Below are 27,044 nucleotides of genomic sequence, written 5' to 3'. Positions count from 1 at the left end.
AAGAAGTGTCAACGAAAGAAGAATGATGACTAGTCAGCAGCTTGCAATGTTCTAGTGCTTCATAAAATAAATCCAAACAGTGTTTAAAACTTTACATCCAACTTTATTAAAATAAAAAAAACAACATTAAAATGAGCGCTTTCGTCCCGTATAACCACATGACTTTTTTAGAATTCAAGCTGCTGGCTAGTCATCTTTTGTTCTTTCGTTGGTTTGTCTTTGTTGGAATTATTATCTGTTTTATAAGCATTTAAGAAATGCCCCTGGTTTACTTTGTTCCCTATCAGTCATCATGTTTTTTTTTTTTTTTCCTGTGTATAGTATACAATGTCATCGGGCATATCTGATTTAAGATTGACTTTTGGGTACAGGTTTTAAGAGAGTTTAAAAAATAATGGTCAAGGATCCCTCTTAGGCACAACCAGGTGTATTGGGTGCCCATGCGCCTGGTGCAGAAGATAATTTGCCTCCTGCACCTTGCTGTCCCCTTGTACAATAAAATACATTTTCTAGACTTATTTCATAGGAAATGCAGCTCCTCGTTTAATTAACGCAGTAAAACAACGACCCCGCTGAGAAATTATCATGTCTAGTGTTAAAGCAGACGAAAATGAATTGCTCTTAAATTTCTAATTAGAATCTGCAGCAAACGTTTCTTATTTCGGTCTGCAAAAACAAGTGATGGTTCAGGAGAACGTTTGTTAATCGTTAAAAAATGGTTCATATTTGACATCAGTAATCTGTAGATGTTTGTATCGCTGTAAAAAGATCAATTTCCCAATCCATTTGTGGGCGCTAGGGTTGCCACCTTTTCAAATGCCCAAAGTGGGACATTTTTGGTACAAACGTCAGATTTTGCAGGCGAAACATACCCATGATCAATACAAAGGACAGATCTTCACTTTTTTGCCTAAATAAAAGCTTATTATTATAGCATTTTAGTTGCTTATTCTGTTTCTTATAACATTTAGGTGTTTCAGATACAGAATAACTGTTTTATGCAACTGTTACATAAAATATAGGAAATCATTTTGTCCTAAAATCTCAGGGCATTTGCCATTTTATATATTTTTTGCAGGACACAACTGCCCAAAGAGGGGCTGTCCCTCGCAAATGGGACAGGCGGTAACCTTAGCTATTAACAGTAGGGGAGGGAGGGGTGAACATATACGTGCAGATCGACCCATCTTCGAGGGTACAACCCCATTTGACGGGTCATGTTGGCCCCAGGCGCCAGAAGAACGCGATGCCCCTTTTTCCCCAGTAGAGTACATTGCTTTAAGCTGAGTGTTTAGGCTTTTTGTGCCTAATACAATTGCTGAACTGTGAAAGGTGTTTTTTTTCTTCTTAATATCGGCACTGACATACTTCCCAACGAATGCTCCCGCAATCCCGATGGATTGTACTTAGGATCCGCACTAAACCGCCTCGTAATTGTTCAAGCCCTAACATTTGTAGCCACACCATTATACAGTCTCCACATTTCCCGCCGAACAAGGCTAAAGGTCTAAATGTAACCTCTTCAATAGACTTCACAAAGTTGTGTACGTGTGTATGTGATTTTTTTAACAGTAAAAGCTTTCCAGTTTACTACTCCAATAGACTGGCCGTTTTCCATGTGCCTATTCTGAGCAGGAATTCCAACCAAATATTTAGAACATGCGGACCGACACCAACAGACTGGCAGGCACGCACACCCAGACAGGTAGGAGTAAAACTGCAGGCAGGTCCAGGTATCTCAGCAATTGCACTGATACAAGTCTGGAAAACATTGATGGAAGGGAATCATACCTTTATATATATGAATATTTCAACAAGAAAAGCATCTTACTAGGACTGTTCTAGGATGAAAAAAAGGACACGTAAAGGGGCTTAACAGGAAAATGATGTGGTGTGATCATTTTATGTGTGGTTTGGATATTGTACCAAGTGGAACTCACCGGTGATATTTAATAGGAAAGAAGGAAAAGGCGGGGCATGCAGCTCCTGACAGATCTCTCATCTGGTGGAACAAGTGCATTTAGATAACTGGGCTTAAGCAAAGAACTAATAATAAATAAACTACACTATTATTGTGACCACCCAGCACAGCTTGGCGTGTTTTAAATAATAATAAAAAGTGATAAAATATTATGGTAACACCATAACAGTTAAGGGCGCCCTTAACATTTGTCAAGCTTCTAGATTTTCCATATTTGGAGACACTGAGAAATCAAAACGTCGGCACCTTTATGCGCTGCATTGCAGAAGCACTGCTTGGCTAAACCCTGTCTTTTTTAAGCTTGGCATGGACATTCAACGCATTTTTTGTACAATACCTTTTCCCTGCTCTAGCAATTAATACTAGTATTCCCGTTTGAACTTGAAATTCCACTTTCCCACCAGTTCTGCAAAGCTCAAGGTCGACTAATATTCAGTTTATGTTTTGGTAGGGGTGGCTGTTTAAATATTTTTTTTTCATTCTTTTTATACTAAACTTCAAACTTCCCGCACCTGGATAGGGAACTGCTTCTGAATAGATCGGCATGCAAAGGATGAAACGCATTAAATTGTCTCCCCCCAATTATTTATTATGACAAACGGTGTTATGTTTTATTGGCAACTAATCGAACTGCAGATGGCACGGCCGCAAAAGCGTTCTTCTGCCAACTACATAGAAGCAAATAAATAAATAAATAAATTATACAAAGTAATTTCATATTTCAGCAAACGTGCTATATACAAATGATGTTACGACGTAGAAGCTAATATTTAATGTTCTTTGTCTGTGAACCTATGAGTCACACCCATTCAGATTCACGTTACATACGTGAAGTTTTGTGGTACCATTTGTGGAAAATGGTGTTTAACCAACGAGACTTCAGAATGTTACATCTTAAAATCCGACTTAATAAATTAAATATGAACTGTAAAACTTGCGCATTTACACGTAAGCTGAGCACTATGACCTGACTACCCATCTATACTTGTAGAAATGCTCAGGCACCACAGTCGGAAATTAAATAAAATATTAAGTATTAGCATTCAACGCTAAATTGCATACAGATCAAGGGTGACCCATACTCGGTTTTAACAATGGCTCAAACGATGTGACCTTAAGGGTTTCGCAGAAGTCCCATCGAAGTAGGCAGGTTAGGTAGCAGTGTCCTGTGCTACATTCTTGGGAGTCTGCGGAGAACATTATATTTGCGGACGAGTTTAGACTGCGACAAGTGAACCTCTTACTAGGACTTGGTAATTTCCTAGTTAGATAGGCAGAATTCGTTTACTTTAGGTGCAAACAGCCGTTACAGCAGCAGACATTTCATGTGTTGCTATTTGAATCGGGGATTGTTTGGCGGCAACAGCTCCTGCAAAACCTTGTCGTGAAATGAAAAGCAACGGGGTATTCAACACATTGAACGAACTGGGGGGGTTCGAGAGCCCAAGGCCCACGCAAGTGTGTGTGTGTGTGTGTGTGTGTGTGTGTGTGTAAATGTTTCTGCAAGCTTGTGTGGGCAATGATTTTTGCTACCTAGACCATTAACAGTGGGCTGTGCTCTGCATTAATTTAACGCACAGTGCCCACGTCTGAGCGCACTGGGTACATTTGCTCTTCTAAAAATATTAAGGTGCCTGATCAAAGTGTTTGCCCTGCTTCACAAACACACTTTAAAGGGGTGCTTCATTGAGTCGGAGTATCGTGCCTGCTTATTATGTGCTTTCAAGTCTGTTTTGGGAAATGCCTGATATTTCTATCAATACAGTCAGGTCTTTTCTCGTCCGTTTTCCTCTTACTCTGGAACTGACATTGAAGTGTACAGGAATGTGTCTACGCCGCTCTTCGCGGAATAAAACACTAATTTAAGTTGAATTTTACACAACGTCTGCATGACGCAATTTCTGCAATTTAAGCCATTCCATTTGGGAATTGTGCCACGATACTGCCCAATGGCAGCTCGGAACGATTATCTGCTCGGGCAGGACTGTTCTACTACTTCATATTTTTGTCTGCCATTACACTTGCCCATTTAGCATCAGTGTAGTCAGACAATACTTTTAATAATTAGTAATACCACACATGAAATATAACACGATCGGGGAACATGTAAGGAAAACCTATCTGGATTGAGTGGGAATACAAATAACGATATTCTCGATGATGTTGCAGCTCAGGTGAGAGGAGAACGAGCTGCTCCCGTTTGGAAGCTGCACAATTCAAAGCCGTTTATACTAAATCAACTAAAGGAAGCTAGCTAGCAGCGTTTGCAAAATAAACGCGCTCCGTACGTTTATAAGAAACGGTCTAGTACGAGTTCTGAACACTCACTGCACTGCTTTAAGGTCTGGATTTTAATTAAAATAAAGGGGTGCAGCAGTTGCGGCAAGCAAAAACTGTGATCACGATTTTTGGGATAAGCTGCAGTGCATAACGATGTTAGCATGCGTTACAATTTGATTTTTTAAACACAAACCGCTGTCCACTTTGCTCAAACTAAACATACCACGGCTCACGAAAACCGCAATATTCGTATATATTTTTTAATAACCTCTTTTCCTACACCACTGTAATTTTGTACGGTTGATACAATTGGAGTTAAAATAAATATGCTCTGTGTTCCCCGAAACGGCAAATTAAAACTTCGTCTAAGATGTATCAGTCCCGTTAATAGGTTTAACTATTACAAATCGGTCTGTTAGGGTTTAAGAAAAAATGTATTCAGGGGGAGCACTTAGGTGAATTGTTGTTTACAACACTGGCTGTAATACACAAATGCTATGTTCTATTTCTAGTTGCAGGTTTGTATCTATGGTACCTATATTTGGAAGGGCACTAACGTGGAAATTGAAAGCTGTTTGCTTGCACCTCGCGCACACGTGCACATATGCTCCATTATATGTTCTCCATTAGCAATTATATTTCTTGTCATTTTCGCATTTAATTTTGTCTCGTGGCTCTGCGCTTTCACTGCTGCAGCCTCGTCTCGTGCCTCGGACCTTAAGCCCTGCCCGCAATCGACAGTCCTGACACCGCCTTCGATATGACGTCAGAGCCCCTCCACTATTTGCTTTTGCAGTAGTCTCGTTGCAGCTTCGTGTTCAGTTTTAACCTCAGCAGTTCTAGCAGTCATCGGCAGAAAAGGAAAACGACTGTTAAAGCTCTTTTCATTTGGAGGCTGTTGGCTCAAGTTGCGGTCGGGAGAAACTACAGCATCGTCTTGCAAAGCCCGTTTCGGGCCACACACTATGGAGCTGCCAGCTACCGGCGAGCATGTCTTCGCGGTCGAGAGCATCGAAAAAAAGCGGATTAGAAAGGTAATATCGTTGGAGAGACAGGCAGGCTGTTGGGGGTGCGAGACAATAAGCCGAGCAGGCGATGATGATGATGGTGCGATGCAAGTCCTGCTTGGCAAACGTCTGCTCTTGCTTCCTTCTAAGCTTATACGCAGCGATTTAATGATTATTTTTTCTCTCTTTAGGGCAAAGTGGAATACCTGGTGAAATGGAGAGGATGGTCTACCAAGTAAGTTATCAATAATTTTCTGTTACTGCATTCATTCCAAAATAATGCGCTGCTATACGAATGTACACACTCGATCGTCTTCCCTCCCGCGGGCTCGGCGGATTTTTTTCTACTTTCCATTGCCTTACTAGGAATGCCATCAGTAATTTATGCAAAGGAGCTACGAAATGAATCAGCAGGAAAGGCTTTTGCAAAGGGGGGGGGGGGGTGATCAGGGGAATATGGATTTTTTTCTCAGATATAATTTTTATTGCATTTCTTTTTTATTGTGCTGTGCAGTTAAAATTATGCACTCATATCACTACTATCGCATTCCTCAGAGTGTAGCAGTGGCAAGTACAAATGTTAAGGGTGCATATTTGCAAGTTCATCTTTGGCAGTAAGCATCGCAACCACGTTCGTATGTAGTTTATAGTATGAGTGTTTTCTCTCTGTAAGCTTTTTCTTTGGGGGGGGGGGGGGGTGTACTTCTAATTCTGGAACACTTGAGCACACTAAGTCGATAACTGCTTAGCTGGTGAGTGTGTCTCCGGACTGATGAGCTCCTCACTGCGGAAACGGAGGGAAGAAGTTTGGTAGCTACGCTCTTTTCCTATACATGGTTGCCAAGGGTTACTTTTGGCGGCTGACAGATGTCTTTTCCAAGTGATGCACGATTTTTTAGCGCTTTAAAACACATTACTAAAAAGTATTAGATCAAAATTCTGCATGCACTGTTCATGTCCAAGTGTTTTTAACGCAGTGATCGAACGCGCAGCCGATTTATGTTCCACCTGCGACATGCGGCCCTCACCAGCCCTGCAAGGGTGCCTTAAGTGCGCATTTCTTTAGGGAGTTGTAGGTGCTTGCAAAAGGTTAATGGTGTTATTTCTTTGCTTTATTTCTTTTATAGATATAACACGTGGGAACCAGAGGAAAACATCCTAGATCCCAGGCTTCTGATCGCCTTCCAAAACAGGTGAGTGTGTGCGATGACTGGTTGTTTCATGTTGACCATATAAGGAATTGTGTGAGATTGTGATGGTAGAAGCTCTCTGTGGCTGCTGTGAGGCATACATGGTAAAACGCACGGATAGAGGCAGAAAGTCCTCCCTGTAACTGTGCAGCATGTAATGCTGAAAATATTCTGAATGTCTAAAGTGCAGTACCAAGACACACTGTTACTTTTTTGTAATTCTGCTAGTAGTAACGGGGATCGTTTCTGCATATTTCTGTTTGCTACATATTTGCCTACTGCTCCACTGAAAGTCTTAAGTGAAGGCCAGCAAGTGTGAGCTGATGTCACAGAGGACCTGCTGTAAAAGTTTAACCCCTTGTAAGCACTATTACAAATTTTGTCAAGGTGGTCCCTGGCATAATGCACATTTAGCAGCTGTAATAAGTTAGAACCCAATACCTATCCCTCCCGTATTTCTTTCAGCTACCCATCAAATTATTTTCTTTCGTTTTTTTGTCGGTTAGCGGTCGCCACAGCGGATCACCTGTCCGCTCATGACTGGCAGTAGAGTTTTTACGGTGTCGAGTTGCCAGCAAAGCACCCAACCTTTCACAGAAGACATACACTCACGCCTAAGGCCAGTTTTGAGTGCCCAGTCCACCTACAGCATGTCTTTGGGAGGAAGCCAGAGCACCCGGAGGAAACCCACGCGATTACAGGGAGGACATGCAACCGAGGATCGAACTGGGGAACCTCTTGCTGTGAGGCGACAACCCTGCCAGCTGCACTGCCGTGGCTACCCTACCTACCGTGGCTACCCTACTCATCAAATACTGATAGTGTTATTTCTTCCCGTATTTTTGAAATTGGTAAAGGCGTATAGCAGGCTACCAGAAATGTATGTTGCTGCTGTATATAAATGTATATACATCATATATTTATTAAACTATTGGGATGTTCACACGGCCATAACATGTAAATGTAATGATATGCTTCTAGTGCAATATAAAAATCAGGTGGAGTGGTGTGTACGTGTGTGGCGTCTTGAGCTGTGTAGTTGCATGAACAGTGCACAAGCAGGCAAATTCACCACTACTGACAACCTATTTACCTGTTTGTTTCCTGTTTCGCTTCAGCAGCTATCAAGCTTCCATGCATTGGGTACGATGACATTTATTTGAAAGCAAGGTCAGCCTTTAGTCAGAGACCACACCCATTTGCTCTCTGCCAATTCCAAATTGCGCTTGATTGCTCTATTAACCAGTCGTGTTCCTGTTCATGTTTAGCAGCTTGACTTAAGTCGATTGCTACACAGTATACAGACATGGTAAATGCAGTCAGTATTTCCCGTTTTTAAAAGCTGGCTTCTGTCAAAATGTGGCACTCACTACCTGAGAGCACTGATTTTTAGACACCGAAATCAATCACAGGCAAGCAACAATTATATACACACATACATATCTATATCTATCTATATATATATATATATATATATATATATATATATATATATATAGTGTGTATGTAATACGTCTTTGGTATAAAAATGTGAAGTTAAATGCTTACAAATATGTGGTTTGGGGACTAATGTTCACTTTAATTGTTAAAATGAATGACAGTTCTACTGATTTATTGATAGTATAAAACAGCAGGGAAAATGAAGCCATCTATATCACTTTTATTTCAGAAATGTTACTTACAAAATGTAACTCATTTCTTTTTTTAATTATACTTACCACTATCTTAAGATCAAAATGTAAGATTGAAGCAGTTTAAGTATCCATTTTTCTAATTTATTGTTTATGCCAGCTTAAGTAGTCAAATATGTGGTACTTATCTGTCACACATGGTGCTTTTAATAAACGGTGTGAACCTTTATGTATATATATATATATATATATATATATATATATATATATATATATATATTCATATATATATATATATATTCATATATATATATATATATTCATATATATATATATATATATATATATATTCATATATATATATATTCATATATATTTATATATATATATTATTTTGTGTGTGTGTGCATGCAGCTGTGAGAGTCCATAAGGAAATGTTTTAAGTTGGGGGCAGCCTTGTGTATGTGTCACCACTATGAAGAAGACCATCAAACTGGTAATTGCTTCTTCACTCTACAGCTACATTTTCCCTTTAATTGTGTTTTGATTGATTTTTTTCTTTCTTTTCCTAGGGAACGGCAGGATCAGTTGATGGGCTACCGCAAAAGAGGACCCAAGCCTAAACATTTACTAGTTCAGGTAATGTCAGTGTGTCACAATATGAAGGGATGATAACCGGAGTAGATCAGGTGTCTACATGCTGTGCAGAGTTCATTGTTTCAATACCTTCAGTAACTTCTTAAGTGATACACTTTTAGAGTGAGTAGGTTTACATCACACTCCATACTGAAGCCTTTTATGGTATTTGAGTGTCATGGGAATGTTGCTAGCAGTACATATGCATTAGTGATAGATGTGCATTTTTGTTGTGTATACAAGCCAAGTTGTATGAAAATCAGTTTCCATATTTTTTCAGTAAGAATAGCATTTAAACATTTAATATTTGTTCACACTGTTTGTGCCAAGAGCTTTTTGTACATCACATTCCTGCTGACTATTAACTAAAACATCAGCTCAGTTTAAAAAAGTGTAGTATTGTGAGTTGTGTTTGTATATTTACATGTACGTGTTTATAATGTATGCACATGCATGCTTTGTTGGGTTATTGAGCAGCTGGTAGTTTATAAAAACAGCATTTTTGGAGTGTGGTACCTTGTTCTTTCAAGTCGGTTGCTGTTAAAATTTCAGTACATTCAAAGAGTAGTTTGGTATTGCCAGAATAAAACCATGGAACTGTGTTCTGAATGGCAATATACAGAAACATTTTTGCTTCCCCTTCTACCCAGGGGAATGGTTTTCTGTTTTGTTCACTACTGATGCTCATGGTTTTTGGTCTCTTAACTGATGCTGCTTCATATTTCATTGTTGACTTGATAATAGTCAAAAAAGTAAAATCTGTCAAATATTTAGATAGCAGTAGTACCAAATGTAAGTGCTGAGGACTGGTTTGTAGTATAAAGAACATTTTTTTCAGAGTCGCTTAAAAGTATGGGTGGTTAGATGTGTTGAGTTCAGGGTCTTGAACTGGGTCTGCCATTTTGAGTTGTAATTTGTTTAGGATGCTCAGAACATTTTTACCAACTGCAGCTGTGCTTCTGTGATTGATTATTTGTACCCCAGAACACTATTCTGAAAAGCTGAATCACATATTTTAGGTGAAGCGAACTTTGAACACATGTAAAGCTGTTAATAATTCACACTTTTTTTACTTTATTAAGGCAGGACATTGAGCAATACAAATTGTGTTGCAGGCTCAGAAATGGGCCAGACTTATAAGTTGCAGTTAGTTTTAGCTTACTTAATACATTTCTAGCAAAGCATGCCAAAACCATGATTTATGGGTTTTGAATATGGCCATTGTGAGAAGTTGAACTGTGGTCAGCAAAGACCCTGCTTGTCCGAGTGGCTACTGAATCTATGGGTGTGGCCACATAGCTGCATAAAGATAAAAAGAGCACCAGTTGCTGTAATCTGCACTCTGTTGCCAAGCCGAGCAGAGGGTAAAGGCTGTCACCACTGAAGTGAATGTAGTAGGAGTGGGCTGCACTCTGGTATCAAAAGTAAAATACAGCTATACTTTGCATTGACTCTTTCTTAATGGTTCAGCTTAACAGTTAACTTGCATCTATTCCTAACCCCAATACAACTTTGTATAGTTCATATTGGTTTTCAGTGCTTTCAAAATGCATTTTATTTGGTTTTTTTTTTTTTTTTTGTTAACCAGCTTGGTAGGCTTATCCATGGGGGAACCTGTAAAGCTGTGATTTCTTTATCTCAAAGCAATCAAATTAGTACAGTACAGTCATATTAGATACAGCACAACATGTAAAGCCAATAAAAAATGCTTGTGTACTAGAATTTTCTTTATAAAAGAGTCAAGCAGCATGTGTTATAACAGATTCTCTTAGTATAGTTACTACAGGATCATTGTACATATGTAGCTGTAGGTTAATCGATGAGGCCCAGACCATAACGGTTTGCATTGTGTGTGACAGGTTAGGGCTTATTTCTTCACCATTTGGTAGAAAATGGAAACCAGAGCTTTATCTCTTGTAATTGGTCTTCCTTCCTGCCATTCACATGTTGTTGTTGCCATCTACCTTTAAAGTTTTAAATAGAAATAATATTTGGATATTAAGTCCCATTTGTTATCCAGCTGAATACTACTAGGTACTATGAACTGCTTTGATAGAACACCCACTAAGCAAGCTAATTGTATGTTAGTAAAAGCTTATTTTAGAATTCCAAATTCTTTGTTTATATTGTTTAAATACTGTCCTTGGAAAATAGCGGATTACATGCTTACAGTATAATAATGTGTATAATTATATGATCAAATAATTTACTCTTGCTTTGTTTATGCATAAAATGTTCTGTTGCATGAGCTATATATATATATATATATATATATATATATATATATATGTAGAGTTAGAACTGATTACTGTACTGCAGTATGCCTATATCCTTTTAAATTATCTTGTAGATTTTGTTTGTTTTTCTGATGTCTGTTCTTTCTTGCAAGCCTTAGTTTTGGTTGAAGCAATTTTTTAGGTCAGTGTACTTACCCAGTTAATTAATACCCAAGCGCAATGTGTGTAATAGATGACCTGAGAGTAAACTGAACAGTATTCAACAACAGTGAGCCAGTGACATTAGACTGGTATTAGCTTTTTCTGTATTAACTGTTTTAACACTGTTTTAACTTTATCATGCTTTATTAAAGGCATAACAACAATGCATAGATGAGAAATAAAGCATGATAAAGTTAAAACAGTGTTAAAACAGTTAATACAGAAAAAGCTAATACTTGGAAATATGCATCATGGTTATAAACAAAGTAGGCTTTAACAGTGCAGAGACGAAAACTAATGTTGGAAGCTCTCTATACTTACTGTATTGTAAGGAAGTGTAGGAGCTAAGGCATTCCACCTGCACTGTCTAAAAGCTCTCAGGGTGGCACTTTGCACTTAAGTTGGTTGTGTGTATGTTTACATCTTGTTGGATTTGTCTGTTTGAGGCAAAAGGGACTCCGCAGAACTGACAGGTATGGGCATTCATAAGACGCATCAGTTTAGTGCAAGAAATAATAGAGCCGGTCATGGAGTTCTACGATACCGCAATTATCTAAAACATGTCCTGAAGTTTCTTTCAAGTTTATTAGTTTTTCCTGAAGTTCTTAACATGTACATGTGTGACATTTAGACAAGTGAAACTCGAACACCGTCATTCTGCTGTCATGAAGAGTAGATATGCATGAATGTTACAGTCCTGTCTTTGCTACTAGGCCGTACAGATAAACAGATGTCTTCTGCTTGTGAGGTGCTTAAACATGCAGGTATTTGTGATGGTCAGTCTGTTCTAATAATCTGTTGAAATTGTAATCTTTGTAGTTTGCTAACTGGAACAAATATTGCTGTGGATTGTTTTTTTTTTTTTTGGAATTGGTAGTTCTATGTAGTAGAGTTATGACTGGATAATTTGTCTGTATATTAAAGGAAAAGTGTGAAGCAGAATATTTACTGAGTGTCTCTCTTGTATTACAGCTTCCAGCTTTTGCTCGACGATCGCAGATTATTTCTGGCCTCCATGACTCTTCTGTTAATGGAGTTAGTAGACCAAAGACTGATATTGCACCTTTCAGCAAACATCTGCAACATCAGCAGTATGAGCTAGACAGCAGGAAGCATCACCAGTACCAACCAAATGGTAAAGATGGACTAGTCGAACACCAGCCTAGTGGGAAAAAGAAGTACTATTATCAACTCAACAGCAAAAAGCACCATCATTATCAGCCAGACCCCAAAATGTATAATCTGCAGTACCAAGCAAACAAAGACTGGCAAAGCCAGTTGTCTTTTGACCAGTGCAGAAGCCCATCTGTTGGTAATCCAGAAGAGCTGGCCCATAACCCAGAGCAGAACTTCCCAAATCAGGAAAATGATCTTTCTGCTGTCAAGACATTTAATGCTCTGCCTAATTCTAGTGAGAATAATGGGGTCCCTAAGGATGGGTCAAACTTACCAAAAGAGGGTTTGCTGGGAGGTGGTGTTGGTGGCAGAATGAAAATTGTAAAGAACAAAAACAAAAACGGAAGGATTGTAATAGTAATGAGCAAATACATGGAGAATGGGACCCCAGCAGTAAATAGCATTGCAAACCATGAAAGAAAGAACAAAGAAAAAGATACTGATGCTGGGGCCAAAAGTCCTAGTGACAGGATTAAGGAAGTAGAAGAACGACTTGGAACTTTAACTGAAGCCATCAGAGAAATGGGTAAAAATAAATCTGAAAGTGGATCTATACATGTCAATAGCATTGAAAAGCATTCAGTGGATCTTGTTGGGGATGTAAATAAGTCTCTTGCTGATAAGGAGTTTGGTAATGATGAACCACTTCAGCTTACAACAAAACCAGACTTGATACCGTGGTCGTTTGAAGCTGAGAATTTGGCGCGACTCAGTCAGAACAAGGTTGAAGTGGGGCTAAACCTCTCTCATCCTAGGAAACGTTGCCTGTCTGAAACAAATACTGAGAGAGAATCTTGCAAGAAACTCTTGCCCTCCAGGAGCATTAGTGCCCCAGAAACGGTGTCTTACCCAGAGCAGGAGAAACCTATGGACCTCCATGTCCATAGCCCTCGGATTATAGAACAACATTTTGGGTTTGATTTGGACCAGGATGAACCTATTGATTTGAGCTGTGTAAAGTCCAGGGCCGTGACTGATGTGAGCTGTGTAACACCCAAAGCTGTGACTGATACTTTGGATAAATCCATGGTGTTACCAGCAAATGAGAACCAAACAGACAAGGTTCCATCTGAGGAAGGAGTACAAGCAGAGAAAGAACCATCTTCCACCAGTTTCAGACCATTTTTTGGAAACATAATAATTACTGATGTCACAGCAAATTGTCTAACAGTTACATTTAAGGAATATGTAACTGTTTAATCAAACCCAAAATTGGAGTGTAATGTTTCTTTTGGAAAATTTGATATTGCTTTATTTAAGAAAAATTCTTATGTTTTCTCTTTGAACATTTTAAACCCCAGTTTAAAATGGGGGTTTGGAACCAAGTCTGAAGTAATATAACTTTTTAGCTTGAAACTTTCAGAGGCATTATTTATATGCAAGAGGATTGCTGTAACAATTAAATTAACAGTTTTCTGATCTTTCTTAATACAGTTCACAAGGCTGTACTCTCATACTAAGCAGGGTGTTAGAGTTATCATAACTTCATCAGTTTGAAAAAAAAAAGAAACTGTTGTGAGGTGAACTGTCTTTTTTTGTTTGTTAGAGAACTATAATCAAAACTGTGCAGACATTCAAGTAGTCAGAAGCAATTTAATGCCACAGTCTAATCCATTTAGTATATCTTGGTCAGTCTGTGGTTCACTGGAATTTGAACTTAACCAAACATTCCGTTTTTTAATTAAAAATAGGATGTTGATTTGTGACTTAGTCACTTAGAAACATGGCGTGACTAAAAGTAACGGATTAAAAGGGCAAAAAAGCACTTGAGCAATTCTAGCACTGTATGAAATGCATCTTTCTCCCTTTTTGCCTCATTTGAAAAAAAAATGTCTGAATGATAGTCCTTTAGAGTTTCTCATTTTATGCTATAGCACATGAAAAACATAACATATGAATGTCCCATTTGCAGATATAGGACATGCTGTTTTGTGCAGCAATTTTCTTACTGATACATACTTGTGCCGAGAAGAAAAAACGCTGGATTGTGTCATAGTTTTAACAATTTTGAGATGCTTTGTTGTCACTGTGAATCTTTTCATCCGTTGCAAATGGGCCGGGCAAAAGTTAGAACTGTTGATGTACTCATGAATATGCTACTCCTGGTTTGAATATAGCGATTCCTTCTGAATATAGATTTAAGGCTGTTAGGCTGTCGTCAAAGTGCTGCTGTCGTTTAAATGTTTTACCTAGAGGCTTCCAGATTTCTTTGCTTGAATGTAAATATGTAAGTCAAAATGTTTTTATTAAAAAAAGTGCTTATGGTGAAGTGCGGTGCCTGCAGAAAGAAATCTCTTAAATGTAAACATTGATGGATGCTCTAATGCCTTTTAAAGATGGTTTCAGTTTGCAAGATTGCCCGTTATGAAAGCCATCTTGGGGGGTGTACTATTTATGGGGTGTACTATTTATTTTACAAGGGGAGTAATGTAATTGTTTAATGATCACCTGAGGTTCAGTTTTATTATGTCATGTAAGGAACCATCTGCCTGTTACAGTGTGTCATATCCACTTGGGCTTTAAAATGCATTTTACTGCTACCATGTAATCACTACTGAAATATTAAAATGTATCTCTTTTTCAAGAAAGTTGTTCAGGCAAAAGTTCAGAAGGATGGTACCCTACTGTATGCCTTTTAAAGGAGGGGGCTAATTGGTCTGAAGTGTTCTTTGCAATACAGTTATTAAACTCCTTCCAGAAATCTGTGTCTACATGTGTTGTGGTATTTAGGCAATCATTTCTGTAAGTTGTTTGAGATCGTAAACTCTGGTAATGCTCTAGTAAAGCGATTCTTTACCTTATGAAAAGAATGGTGCTTTCCCTGTGACTTTTCTTCCAACGTGTACTTCTTTTGGTAGGCTGATCCTACAATTTCCTGCAGAGTATGATTAAGTAGAAAAGGGCAGAAGATGCATTATGTTACCTCTGTCGAATGGAAGTGTGTCCAGAATGTCTGCTGTGTATCCCAGTTGCTGTGGGGCATTTGTGGTTTTGCTGTAATATTATTGATTTTATAGTTGTGCACTTTGTTTAAAAGTATTTTCATTCCTGTAGTTGTAAAATGCATGGCTTTAGGTGGTTATTTTTCAAAGTTCACTTATCCATCTTTGAGTTTCATGGGGTGATGAAGTAGGTTTTCATTTCACTGATGTCTCTATCCCCTGAATGTGTAATCATTTTGTTCACATGTTTTAAACACATTTCTTGGAAAAATGACCATCATTTTTTTGATTGACTCATTGGCAATTTTTCACATATCACAAGTTCTATTTTGATGTGTGCCTGTAGTAGCTATCATGTAGGTATTTATAATTTTTGAAGTGTTGATGATGACTGTTGGTATGAATTGTTGAGGTGATTTCTGGGTTAGTCACATATACAGATTGGGGTATAAATTTGAACAGAGATTGGTGCAGATTCCCTGCAGTGCTATGTGTCAGGGAGGGAGTCGTTAATGTTATGTCTCATCGCAGAAACTGTTGGTGTTAGTTGCTATTTATATTTCTCCTTGTGTTAAACTGTAAATAACAGCAGGGCAGAGTTTCTTTATTTCAAGATGAAGAGGTGGAAAAGAATTCATATGCATAGTGCAACATTATATGACTGCTCAGATCTCACAGTAAATATGCACTCACTGTGTTAAAAGTCAAACCACAGAGCTTAGTCATTTAGAAGTCTGAAGTAAAACTGAGTGGTTTAATCTCCACCCCCTGTACTCATTCTAAAGATGTTTTCCTGATTATCTTGATAGCCTTAATTGCTTGAAAGTCTGTGTGTGGTTTATAAATATAACATTTTTTTTATGAATGTTGCATACACATACCTCATTCATGAGTTATAGGGTGGGTTTTAGTATTAACAGTCTATGAGTTGTAGAACAAGTAGTGCAGTGTAAGTCAGAAATCTGTACTGTGACCTGTCATTTATCTGATTTCTTTTTGTAATATTTTGTTGATGTTGACACTGTGAAAGGTTTGTTTCAGCAGTGCAGAATTACATTTTTGCCTAAATTAAATTATGGTTAACAAGACAGTTGGGAGCATCCTGGCATTTCATTGTGAAACAACCAGTTTTTGTGTGCTGTAAGCTGTTGTAGAACTGAGCAGTGTATGTTAATTGCCATTTGCTGTGTAAAGTAGCGATCATCTTAAAAACAGCGTGTCATGAGCATTTTATATCTTCATATGTATGTGAACATTTTTTTTGTTTAAAAACTTGTGCACACACAAACAAATGTTGTGCAGAAAAGGGTTAATGTAGGACTGGAGAGGAAAAGTAAGGATGTGACTTGTGGTGTTTTGCAAGGGCTTTGTCACAGTGGCCTCAGTTTGTGATGTAACCGGTGAAACTTTTAAGTCCTATCTGTTATATCAGAAGTAGCCTTTCTGGAGTAAGAGGAGTGTGTATAGTAAAACATAAATCAGAAGTGTAGCAGGAAAGATTCTGTGGGGGATTAAAGGTACAGAAGTTGGTGATTAAGGCATGTGGACCTCCTTGGTTAATACATTTGGAATGGCACAACATTTCATTCAGATGCACAGATGTAGAAGGCTCTTTAAGTCTGTTCATCGGTAATGAGATGTCAGACTCACTACTATTGTAGTGAGTTTGTTTCTATAATCAGTTTAGGGGCATCTTTTAATTGCCAATTAGCCCTTCTTATTATTTTGTAGCTTTCTGTCCCAAAGCAAGTAATTTATTTATACCACATTCTTAGCATGACTACCTTCTGACAAATTTGCATCCAGAACTGTTTGTCTGCAAACTCTTCATCAGAAAAGTTGCCAGAGTTTTGGAATTTCCTGCTATCTTCCAGAACAACCCCCTCCCAAAAAAAAAAACACATGCACACTTCCCCACATAGACCCACTCACCCAGGAGTTCCACCTTGGTACTGCAAAACAAAAAATTATGAACTTGACAGGCTTGAGGAAAAATATTTAGTTAACCAGGTTTTTATCTTAAAACAAAAAAATAACCTTTTAATAAAACATATGTAACTTATTAACGTGATTATATAATATTATGACAAGGATTTTTTTAATGTAAATCTTAATGTATATAATTGCACAAGACAAATGAAGTGAGTGCTATGGCTTATCTAGCTATGTCCTTAACTTTATGTTATTGTTTTGTTACAATGTCTCATTTTATGAATCAGTTAATGCCACAGACTGATGACTTAAAACTTTAACGCTCTTATAACAACAATATTCACATACTGACTGACCTAGATTAGCAACTGTTTTAGTAATGTTTTTACATCCAAAAGGTAAACTACACACTGCTTACTTTCTTAGATAAAAGATAATATTAACAAAATATTTTAGTGATGGTGTTTTCATATGTATTAAAAAAGAAAACAGCCTGCTGTTTACTACTTACCTCTCTTGTTGTGTTAATTTGTTAACCGTGTGCTACAACTCTTCTTTCTACTGTGAATGGGCTTTTTCACTCAGTAAATAAATCTAGGGAAGGGTGGAATGGGATCGATATTGAAGGTCAAAAGGTAGGCAGAAGGGATAAGGATAAGCGCATCCAATCATATCATAGAAAACAAGCACACAAGCAAAAACATGTGTAACTGGGGGTGGGGGGAGACCAAGCCCTGTTTTCAGTTTTTGAAAGTCACAATTCTGTATACATACAGATTTAAAGCAGATCTCCATAAAAAATTCACACACCTCCCATTGATGAAGAAAAGATGGAATGCATGTAATGTAAATATTCAGGTATCTCGAAAGTATAAATAGTAGTATCATCTTTTACAAGGTATTATCAGTATAACACACTGACAGAAAGTGGTGAATGATTACATGGAAGCAAAAAAAAATTATAAAAAAGGCAAAACGCAAAAACACTCAAACCAATAATAGTCTCAGAGTACTGTGTGGAAGAAGTGACTATTTGAAGTAATGGTCCCAAAAACCAGCTTTGTTAATCGAATTCATGCTAAGCATTCTTGGGAAAAAAGCACTTAGCAAGAGTTTGTTTAATAAAGCTGGGGTTTTGGAACCACTGCTTTGGATATTCCACCGAATACTCTGGGACTGTTGTTATTATTACACTACGGGTTGATTTATGTGGCATGCATATTTTGTTATGTGGTGATTACTAGGTATTTTTCATTTCGGGCATTTCCAGGTATAGGTGAATTAGCATTGCTCAGGCACGGTTTATTACTCTTTTATTTAGTGGAAAATTTCCCACGGGTAGTGCTGATTGTACCCATAAAAAGATCCTCTGTTATAGAGACAGTGATATTATGCAACACTTATGGAATTTACTCCCATTTATCTAGAATTTCTGTTTGTCTACTTTTGTTTCACCATGTAGAATATTTTTGCATTTGTGGGATAAAAGTGTGTGTGGGTGTTAGCTTTTCTATTTTTCCACACCATTTTTAACCCAAAGATTGGAATTTTAATGTTTATCTTACACTGATTCCTTTCACTTCATTGTTTCTAATTTAAAATAATAAATCTAGGTATCAAACCAGGATTGGGAGCTTATTCTGTGAAGAGTGGAACAGTGTACTCAGAAAATATGGTTATTCATACAGGGAGTGAAAAATGGCAGTATGCAGACATATTTATTCACCCTTACTTATGTGAGTTTGCCCATACCGCTAGAACATATATTTACATGTTTCTCTAATGTCTTATGTTTTTAGAGGCTGTGTTGAGATACAGCACTTCAGAACTCTGATGGGTAGTAAAGTACTGTGTATGACAAGGGTGAGTAGCACTGTGAGCAGAGTCAACAAACAAACAGATAAATCTTAAAATAAACAGTTTAATGAGCGCTTTCGGTAGGATCTGTGTCCTACCTTCATCAGACCGTCTGATGAAGGTAGGACACAGATCCTACTGAAAGCGCTCATTAAACTGCTTATTTTAAGATTTATCTGTTTGTTTGTTGATTCTGCTCACAGTGCTACTCACCCTTGTTTTTCATTAGTTTGTGGATCTATTTGAAGTAAAGTACTGTGTATGGCCTTTATATATTTTTCCGTGAAATGTCAGGTTTAAGTGTGGTATAATTGTAACCTCATGGCCATAATGTCACAGCTACAAAGGTTCATGAGTGGTCATTCATTTAAGCACCTGTGACTTTTGAAAATGGCACCCACAGCAGCAACTGTAATCGCTGACAGTTATGTCATGTAGATACATAAGCATAGAATAATCTTTGGAATTGCACTCAAACCAGATGTCGACAGATATTAGCCTTCCCCTATCTGGGACTGACATATAGTAAAAGGGAAAAAAAGAGCCTCTGATGAACATACCGTAAACATGGAAATTGTAAATAATGCTGCAATTTTTAACTGGTTATCCAAACCATTTTAAATGGCACTTTAGACATCTGCATGAAAAAAAGGCCCACTATATTGCAGCGAATTTTAAAAAAATACAAGTTTTAGAGCAGAAGCTGACACTAAGATATAAAGATGTCTTTATCTTCCAATATATTTGTAAAAGCAAGAAATACCATCATAATAGCCTCTTAAGTGCAAGGCAGGTTTGAAGAATCCCTGTCAATATTTAAATCTATAAGAATATCAGTAGGAAAACTAAAATTAGGAGGAAAAAGGTGTGAGTTATGTCTGGGCTGTCTGTTCACTCAGAATGGTGTAGACTTAGTATAGGGGTTATTGAATCTTGGGGCAAGACTGAATTTGTTTTAAGTTAAGTTTTTTGGTTTGGCCAGTCATTCCTCATGACTGCTTTCAGTAACCACATCTCTAAGTTTCAGTACATTTCTGAAATGCAGCCCCGATATACATATAAAATCGGCAAATCTTTGTACCTGCTGTACATAGCCTCCCAAACTGGTCTGTATTCCCTTTCAGCAGTATCCTTTGTGATCTCAGAGGTGTCTTGTACAATTTTATAAGTATGCTTTGCAAGTGGTTATGATATACTTCTTTTCAATAAATATTTTTCACAGTGTACCCATTTCCATATGCTACTGCAACCACTTGTAACGTGGCTTTATTAATCTGTAGTGTTATAATGTAGTTTCTGAGCAAGTTTATCACTCGATTCCTGTTCATAGCTCCATTGTTATCCTACTTATTCACCCAGCCTATTAAGATGCATAGTTATCTTGGACACGTTAAGTGCAAACTTTGCATGGAACTTCATCCTTCTTGGAGATTTCCTTAAAGCATGTGTGTTTTTCTAGTATTGTCACTTCTGCTATTACTGGTACTTTGAATTTGGTTTCAGTGTCTCTGCAGCAGAAATCTCTCAGACTTATTACCCTTATATTATAGCCTTATGTAATGTAAAGTTATACTGTCTCAGTGTAGCTGTATCGGTTGATTGTCATGTTCTTGTCTCTAGTGTTACACAAAGAGATAATCAGTTATGCAAGCAACAAATTGTAAGCTTTCAGTTGCATGTGCAGCAGCTCTGTGAAATACGTCTGGCACTAAAGAAATTCCTATTAAATTTACACAAGAGACTGTTGGAACTCTTGTTAGAGCAAGCATTACTGTCATGCCTTCTGGTCTTATAGACGTCTCACAATGTTACACCAACCTTTGCCTAAGTCACCATGTTTTCCGTGGCTGTGTTTAGTATTGGAGATGACTGTGGATGTGCCACTACTCTTCTTGTATACATTTACTTTGTGATTTTACACTGTGGATACTTAGCATAATGTGATCACATTGTGGTTATATGACTTGCTCAGAGACTCAGGGGCAAACAGAGACTAGAAAGATCAAACCGTGGGCCACAGGCAGTCTGCTGATAGCTCATAGCCTTATTAATCTGCACTAACTTCCAGGCTAGTTGGTATTCTCTGGCAGTGAATTTTGTGTTTTATAGTCATGAGTTAATAGTTTGTGACTCCGTGGTTTCCCTTGGCGTACTGAATGTATAACTAATGTTCGCACTTCAACACCAATACTTTTAACATTATTTTCTGAGATATTATTGTACTTCTCATCCATGTTTGATACAGACTCAATATTTTATTTTATTTACTGATTCTCAGTTTTTTGTGGTTTGCTTAATTTTGTTGCACTGGTTCTTTATTCCCTAACTTCATAGAATCTAAAACATGCTGCAAATCCTTTTGAACATTTTTATGCATGTCTTGTAAAATTATTTTTTCTGCTGTTGCTTTGACAAGTCTGACTTTTTATAGCCACATCAACTGGACACAGTTTGAATTTCATTTGAATTTCATTCATGGCTCTCAAAATTTTCCTTGTATTTAAACTGCTTTTTATCCTACATGTTTCAATTTCCTCTGTAAATTCTTTTTGTTATGTCATTGTAATTTCACTTATTGTACGTATAGCTTTTTTAAAGTTGTCTCTGCTTCTTTTAAAAGCATGCCCATTGTTTGATTACATCTCTTGTGTGTGTGTTTGATTATATCTGGTGTGTGTGTGTGTGTGTGTGTGTGTGTGTGTGTGTGTGTGTGTGTGGTTTAGCACTGAATCGGCAAACTCAGTAATTTCTTTTTTTTTTTAATTATTTAGTTTAGAAACACAACCTTCTGTAATTTTCATTGAGTTTCAGTTTCCTATAAAGAGTGACACCATTTTCTTTGTAAGCTCACTGTAATTCCCAGTTCCTAATTTTTCCCTCATTGCTGTTTTTTTTTGTATGCTTTTCTTCATCAAACAATAACAGATACATCAATTTGAGTCCAGTAGCCCACACCCATTTAAATAATCAACTAATACTTTATGACGCAGTGTCCACAGGAAACTGAGCATTCCCATTCAGTTGTAGATCTTAATGACCATAGTTGCACTTAATGTTGTCATACTATTTCAAGTGATGTAAAATGATAGTCAAATAACTGTATAATGAAAAATATCTGTGCAGAAGTAAGGCATCAAGATAAAACAATATATGTACAATGGAAACTTGCATGAAACCCAACAAAAATTACAAACTAAGATTAAGAATATCTCCTCACTCCTCACAGTATAAATATATCATTTTCCTAATATATAGGAACCTGGGAGACATCTGTTGCAAGGGGAGCTAAACTTCTGTTCCTAAATTGGCGGCTGAATAACACAGCCCCATAGCAGTTAACCCCCCAGCCCCCATAAGAAGACTAGGGATTATGGTCTTGCCCAGAGATATGCTGTAAACAAGACTATTTTGAAAGCCATACTACATGTTTCCCCAGCCTCTTGTAGATGTCTTAGAAATTATGTACTGCTGTTGACATGATACTTTTACCTTTCTTGAAGGGTTATTATATTTAAAGCTTCTTCCTCTATGAATCACATACATTTTCAGGTTTCTTAGCTATACATTTAGGAGTAAATTTAATTTCCAGGTCCACAGTTTTCATTTTCTATTAAATTGCCTTGCAGCAAGACTGCCTTTCCACAAAAACTGCAAAATACTATGAGAGCTTCTCACAAGTTATATGAATGAAAGATAGCATGTCAGATTTTTTTTAATTAACAAGAAATGTGAGTTGCTGTACAATGACTCACGTGAGTAGACTTGCTCACTTCTGACTTTATATAACACAAGGATTGCCCAAATATCACAGACATTGTGGTTACGCTATCAATATCTACAGAATCTTTATGGTATCTGCCAACACCTGTAAGATTGACTGTGTTGTATATATTTCCCAGCAGTTTTAGCACTGCTTCTTAAAGGATGTGCTATGGTGGTTTTCATATTGCTGAGTTCCCTAATCAAGTATGCAACTGAATTGTTCAGTTTTGGGGAACTCAGCGAGAAGTTAAAGATTCGGGGGGCAGAACTTAAAAAAGCTTTGGGGCTACACCAGAATTAGTGGAATCAGAATAGTCAGAGCAGAATTAGAGAAGTGAGCCCCCAGCACCACCATGGGTCGACACAGTATCCGGTATATCAGAAGGGAAGGGCTTTCAAAGTTAAAGTGCATAGCAGATTTAATAAAGTCATACCAAAGCAGGTCAACTGAAGTGGGGGGCTGCAACCATATCATAGTTTCTGGGTCTCAGCACAGAATCAGTAAAGCCAGTAGACTAGCCATTGAGTATGTACACAGCTGGATCGACTGGGTCTAGAGATGATTTATTGAAAGCAATCCATAAATCTTAACACTGATACCACACAATTGAGTTTAGCTTGTGTATAGTACTTTCAGTACAACAAGAGGTACATAAATGAGTTGAAGGATTAATTGAAGGAGGTGGGCTCCATTATTTACAGAGTCTGTTGAAATCACAGCAAAATTATTGTAATGATGGACCTTGCATCATGATAGTAATTATATCATAATAAAGTTTGACCCATGCACTGATAATCTCAATTATTTTTCTGTAAAATTAATATATTAGCCAGATTGCTATATTTTAGACTTTTCTCTGTTCGATTCTCAGCTGGAGTGCCTTCTGTGTGGATTCTGCATGTCCTCCCCGTGGGCGAGTGGCATTCGAAAGACATGTGTGAATGGACGTGCCTTCGCTGAAGGTTGGGCGTCGGGCTGGCAACTCGGCACCATAAAAATCTACTGCCAATCCTTAGCGGACCGGAGTTCCGCTGTGGCGACCCCTAACCGGAAAAAGACAAGCAAACTTTTCTCTGTCTCCTTGCAACTAGTTTGTCCAAATGTTTATGCTAGTTATATTTTGTTTATTGGGATGTTAACTGGGTTGCATAGATCTGTCTAATAGTTTTTCTTTGAAAATGTTTCTAATACACAAAATAATGATAGTTAAACATTTTTGGTTGATGACTGCTGCTGAAAAAGTTGAGGAACATGTTTAACTGTCATTGTTTTTATTCAGACATATTTATTTTCATTTAAACCATGTATTTTTGTTGGCTGTTGTGACATTTTTTCAGCGTATTTGTTTTTTTTTTGTTTGTAAAACTTTTTTACAAAGTTACAAAAAAACACAAAAAAACCCCTCAAATACAAGGCCTTGTGAATAATACTGGCTAGCCCTTTTGAGAGAGAGAAAGTAGAGAGGTAACTGTAAGGTTCCCAGTTTTCAAAGTATCCTGTATTTGTGAAGCACTGACTGTATCTGTTTTTGTTTGTTTATTGTTTAGTAACCACAGTAGTAGGGGGATTTAACTTGTCATTTCAGCCACATCCAGAGCACTTGAAATGTTTATGCCATTACCAGTAGTGCAAAATGAAATGGATTATGGGTGATTATTTAGGACCACTGTGCCTCCTCTGAATGTTGTAGGTTGCTACTGCTGACAAGGTCATCAAGTTTTATTTTACAGTCTGCAAGGTGACATAAATGAAGCTGTAACCTAATGTGAATGTGCAAAAAATTGCTTAATATAACTACAGAGGATTTATTAGCAAGGTTTAATTTGTTTATTGCTCAATGACTGGATGCTGCTCAAACTAACCCAGCTGATGTTATTTTCAATGCTATGCTCATGAATGCCAAAAGAATTGAGACCTTTCTAAAAGGTTCAGTTCTCAAAGATGCGAGTAGAACTGAGACACTTTTAAGAAGCTCTTGGTTCTTTCTGCCTTTATTTCAGCTTTCGCAACTTACAGTATATTTTGCAGTTCCCCTTAACAAAACTTTATACTGATTGACTAGTTAGGTAAGTTTTGTAACAGTACTCTGATTATTTCCGTACAGTGCAAAAAATTACTTGCATGACTGGGTGCGTTTGTCAGTAGAGCAGCATTTGTAGGATTCTGATAAAAAACACAACTAGGCTGATTAAGTTAAAAATATGGTTCAATGCTTGCTTAACCTAAATGGTTTTAATGGTGTGCATTTTAATTCATATTCAGATGCCCTAAAAGTTGTTCACTCTCATCCCATTTAACATACACACTATGGCCATGACTAGTAAAATTGTTGGTGCATTTCATCGGATGGATACTCTCTCCCTGAAGTAGGTTGATCACTTGTGAAAGGAAGAGCAAGTTATGTTTTAGTAAGATGCAATATCACAGTTTGAACCTGATATGTACTGCTCACTTGCCCTTTGTATTCATTCACGGTAATGCAAAGAGGACTGAGTAGCTATCATACCTGTCTTTCTCTCACTGAGTTTCATTGCCCAGGTTGCATTCCCAACACTACATTCACCTGTAGTACTTGCATGGATTGTTCATACTCAGCGTTTACTTCTACTTCTAAAAGTCATAGAAAGCGTCAGCTGCCCTAGACTACAAAAACCCTGGAAAATGAACTTAGGTTGAACTGTTTAGCTGCTAATAAACTGTTTATCCATCCCTAACTGTTATAAGATTGAGGTCTGTCCAAGGAGACACCAGGGAAGACTAGTAAAAACACAGGTTTATATTTGTAGGTTCAAATTACTTAAAGAACAACAAAAGTACAGGTCACCTGGCTTTTTAACAAGGAAAAAAAATAACAGCAGCTTAGATTGTCTCTGTCAAACATATTCAGACCTATACGGACCTTCCAGTTAAGAAGTTGTGTAACAAGTCACTTCTGAAGGCCTTGCTAGGCCTTCCCCTCAGCTGTAGCAATAATGAGAAGTCTACATCCAGAAAAAGCCTTGGCTGGGCTGGCAACTTTGTGACTCCTGGAATTTCAGGAAAGCCCCTGCTTATCCCACACCAAATCTCTGAATGAGGAACTCACTTTGTGAGTTGTTGTTTATATGTTATCTGGTTTTGTACAAAGAATGATAGGTAATCAGTAGCAAATGCAAACAAAGTGCTTTGGCAATGTATATGCTCAAGGTATTTGTGGCATACATTTAAAGGCAAATACCCAATTTCCATATACGTATTGTAATATGTACATGTGTGTGTGTGTGTGTGTGTGTGTGTGTGTGTGTGTGTGTGTGTAAGGTTATTACTTTTATCGTTCAACATTTGTTGTTACAACAAATTCAAATCCAACATCTCTTTCTATATAAAATAGGCACTTCTTATTAGTATTAGTGTATGCCAAACTAGCATTTTGAATTGTTTGGATACTTTTATTTAATTTCATAGACATTATGTTAAGCTTACTTATTCTTCTAGTTATTATCTACATATCCCTATCCTGATGCTTTACATAGCTAAGAATGTATATGCAATTGTTTTTATCATATATTCCTCTTGGATTGAGAATAACAGTGTTTCCAAGTCTGTGATGGTTAATTTAAATATTTCTTTTTGTCATATCCAAAGGCTTTATTCAAATATTGTTTTTGAAGTTCATAAAAGTAGACATCTTAATATAACATCCACTAATGTTATGGGTCTTCACAGCTATGGATAAATATATAGATGCAATAACCCTTCATCAGAGTTTATTTTCCTTTAATATTTCCTCAGACTACCAGGCTAACACTTTTAATCTACTTCTGAATGTTGTACAAGTAAGCTTCATCTCTTATTCCACTGGGACCTGTTGTATTGTTTATCTAGCTAATTAGCATGTGGGGTTTTAACAATAGTGTGCCTAAATGTTTTGTGGTATGTCCTTTAGATTTTTTTATTTCCAATTTGGTGAGAATGCTCAAGGCATAATTTTGAGTAAGGGAGGAAATATACCCAGATGGGTTCCCTTCACATGGTCGACTTTTCAGAATGTCGATATTCATATGGCCAAGACCATGTGATCGACATTCAAAATATTGACCATGTGGAACCGGCATCTCTGTACAGTGCGGAATGGAAAGATTTTCATCTTACGCACTGTAGCGCGATCTCGGAGTTGGTATAGTTAACTTCCGGGGGGTGAGGGGTTGGAGCCCCCCATGAGCATGCAGGGG

At 37.5% G+C, this 27,044-nt stretch overlaps 1 protein-coding gene across 2 annotated transcripts; it reads left to right on the top strand.

Annotated features, from left to right (window-relative positions):
• The first annotated feature begins 5,033 nt into the window (after positions 1-5,033).
• CBX4 (chromobox 4) lies at positions 5,034-17,723 on the top strand. Of its 2 annotated transcripts, XM_044068072.1 has the most exons (5): positions 5,034-5,295; positions 5,460-5,503; positions 6,396-6,461; positions 8,662-8,728; positions 12,136-17,723. In XM_044068072.1, the coding sequence occupies exons 1-5, from the start codon at positions 5,227-5,229 to the stop codon at positions 13,537-13,539; spliced, it is 1,650 nt and encodes a 549-aa protein (XP_043924007.1). In that variant the 5' UTR covers positions 5,034-5,226; the 3' UTR covers positions 13,540-17,723. The 2 variants fall into 2 exon arrangements, with proteins under 2 accessions (XP_043924007.1, XP_043924006.1); XM_044068071.1 differs by lacking the exons at positions 5,034-5,295; positions 5,460-5,503 and adding an exon at positions 5,776-5,882.
• The last annotated feature ends 9,321 nt before the right edge of the window (positions 17,724-27,044 follow it).

This window comes from Protopterus annectens, chromosome 4.part0, assembly GCF_019279795.1.
Source record: "Protopterus annectens isolate FY-2018-M chromosome 4.part0, PAN1.0, whole genome shotgun sequence".
Classification (NCBI taxonomy): Eukaryota; Metazoa; Chordata; order Ceratodontiformes; family Protopteridae; genus Protopterus; species Protopterus annectens.
This window is presented reverse-complemented; position numbering and strand designations above follow the sequence as displayed.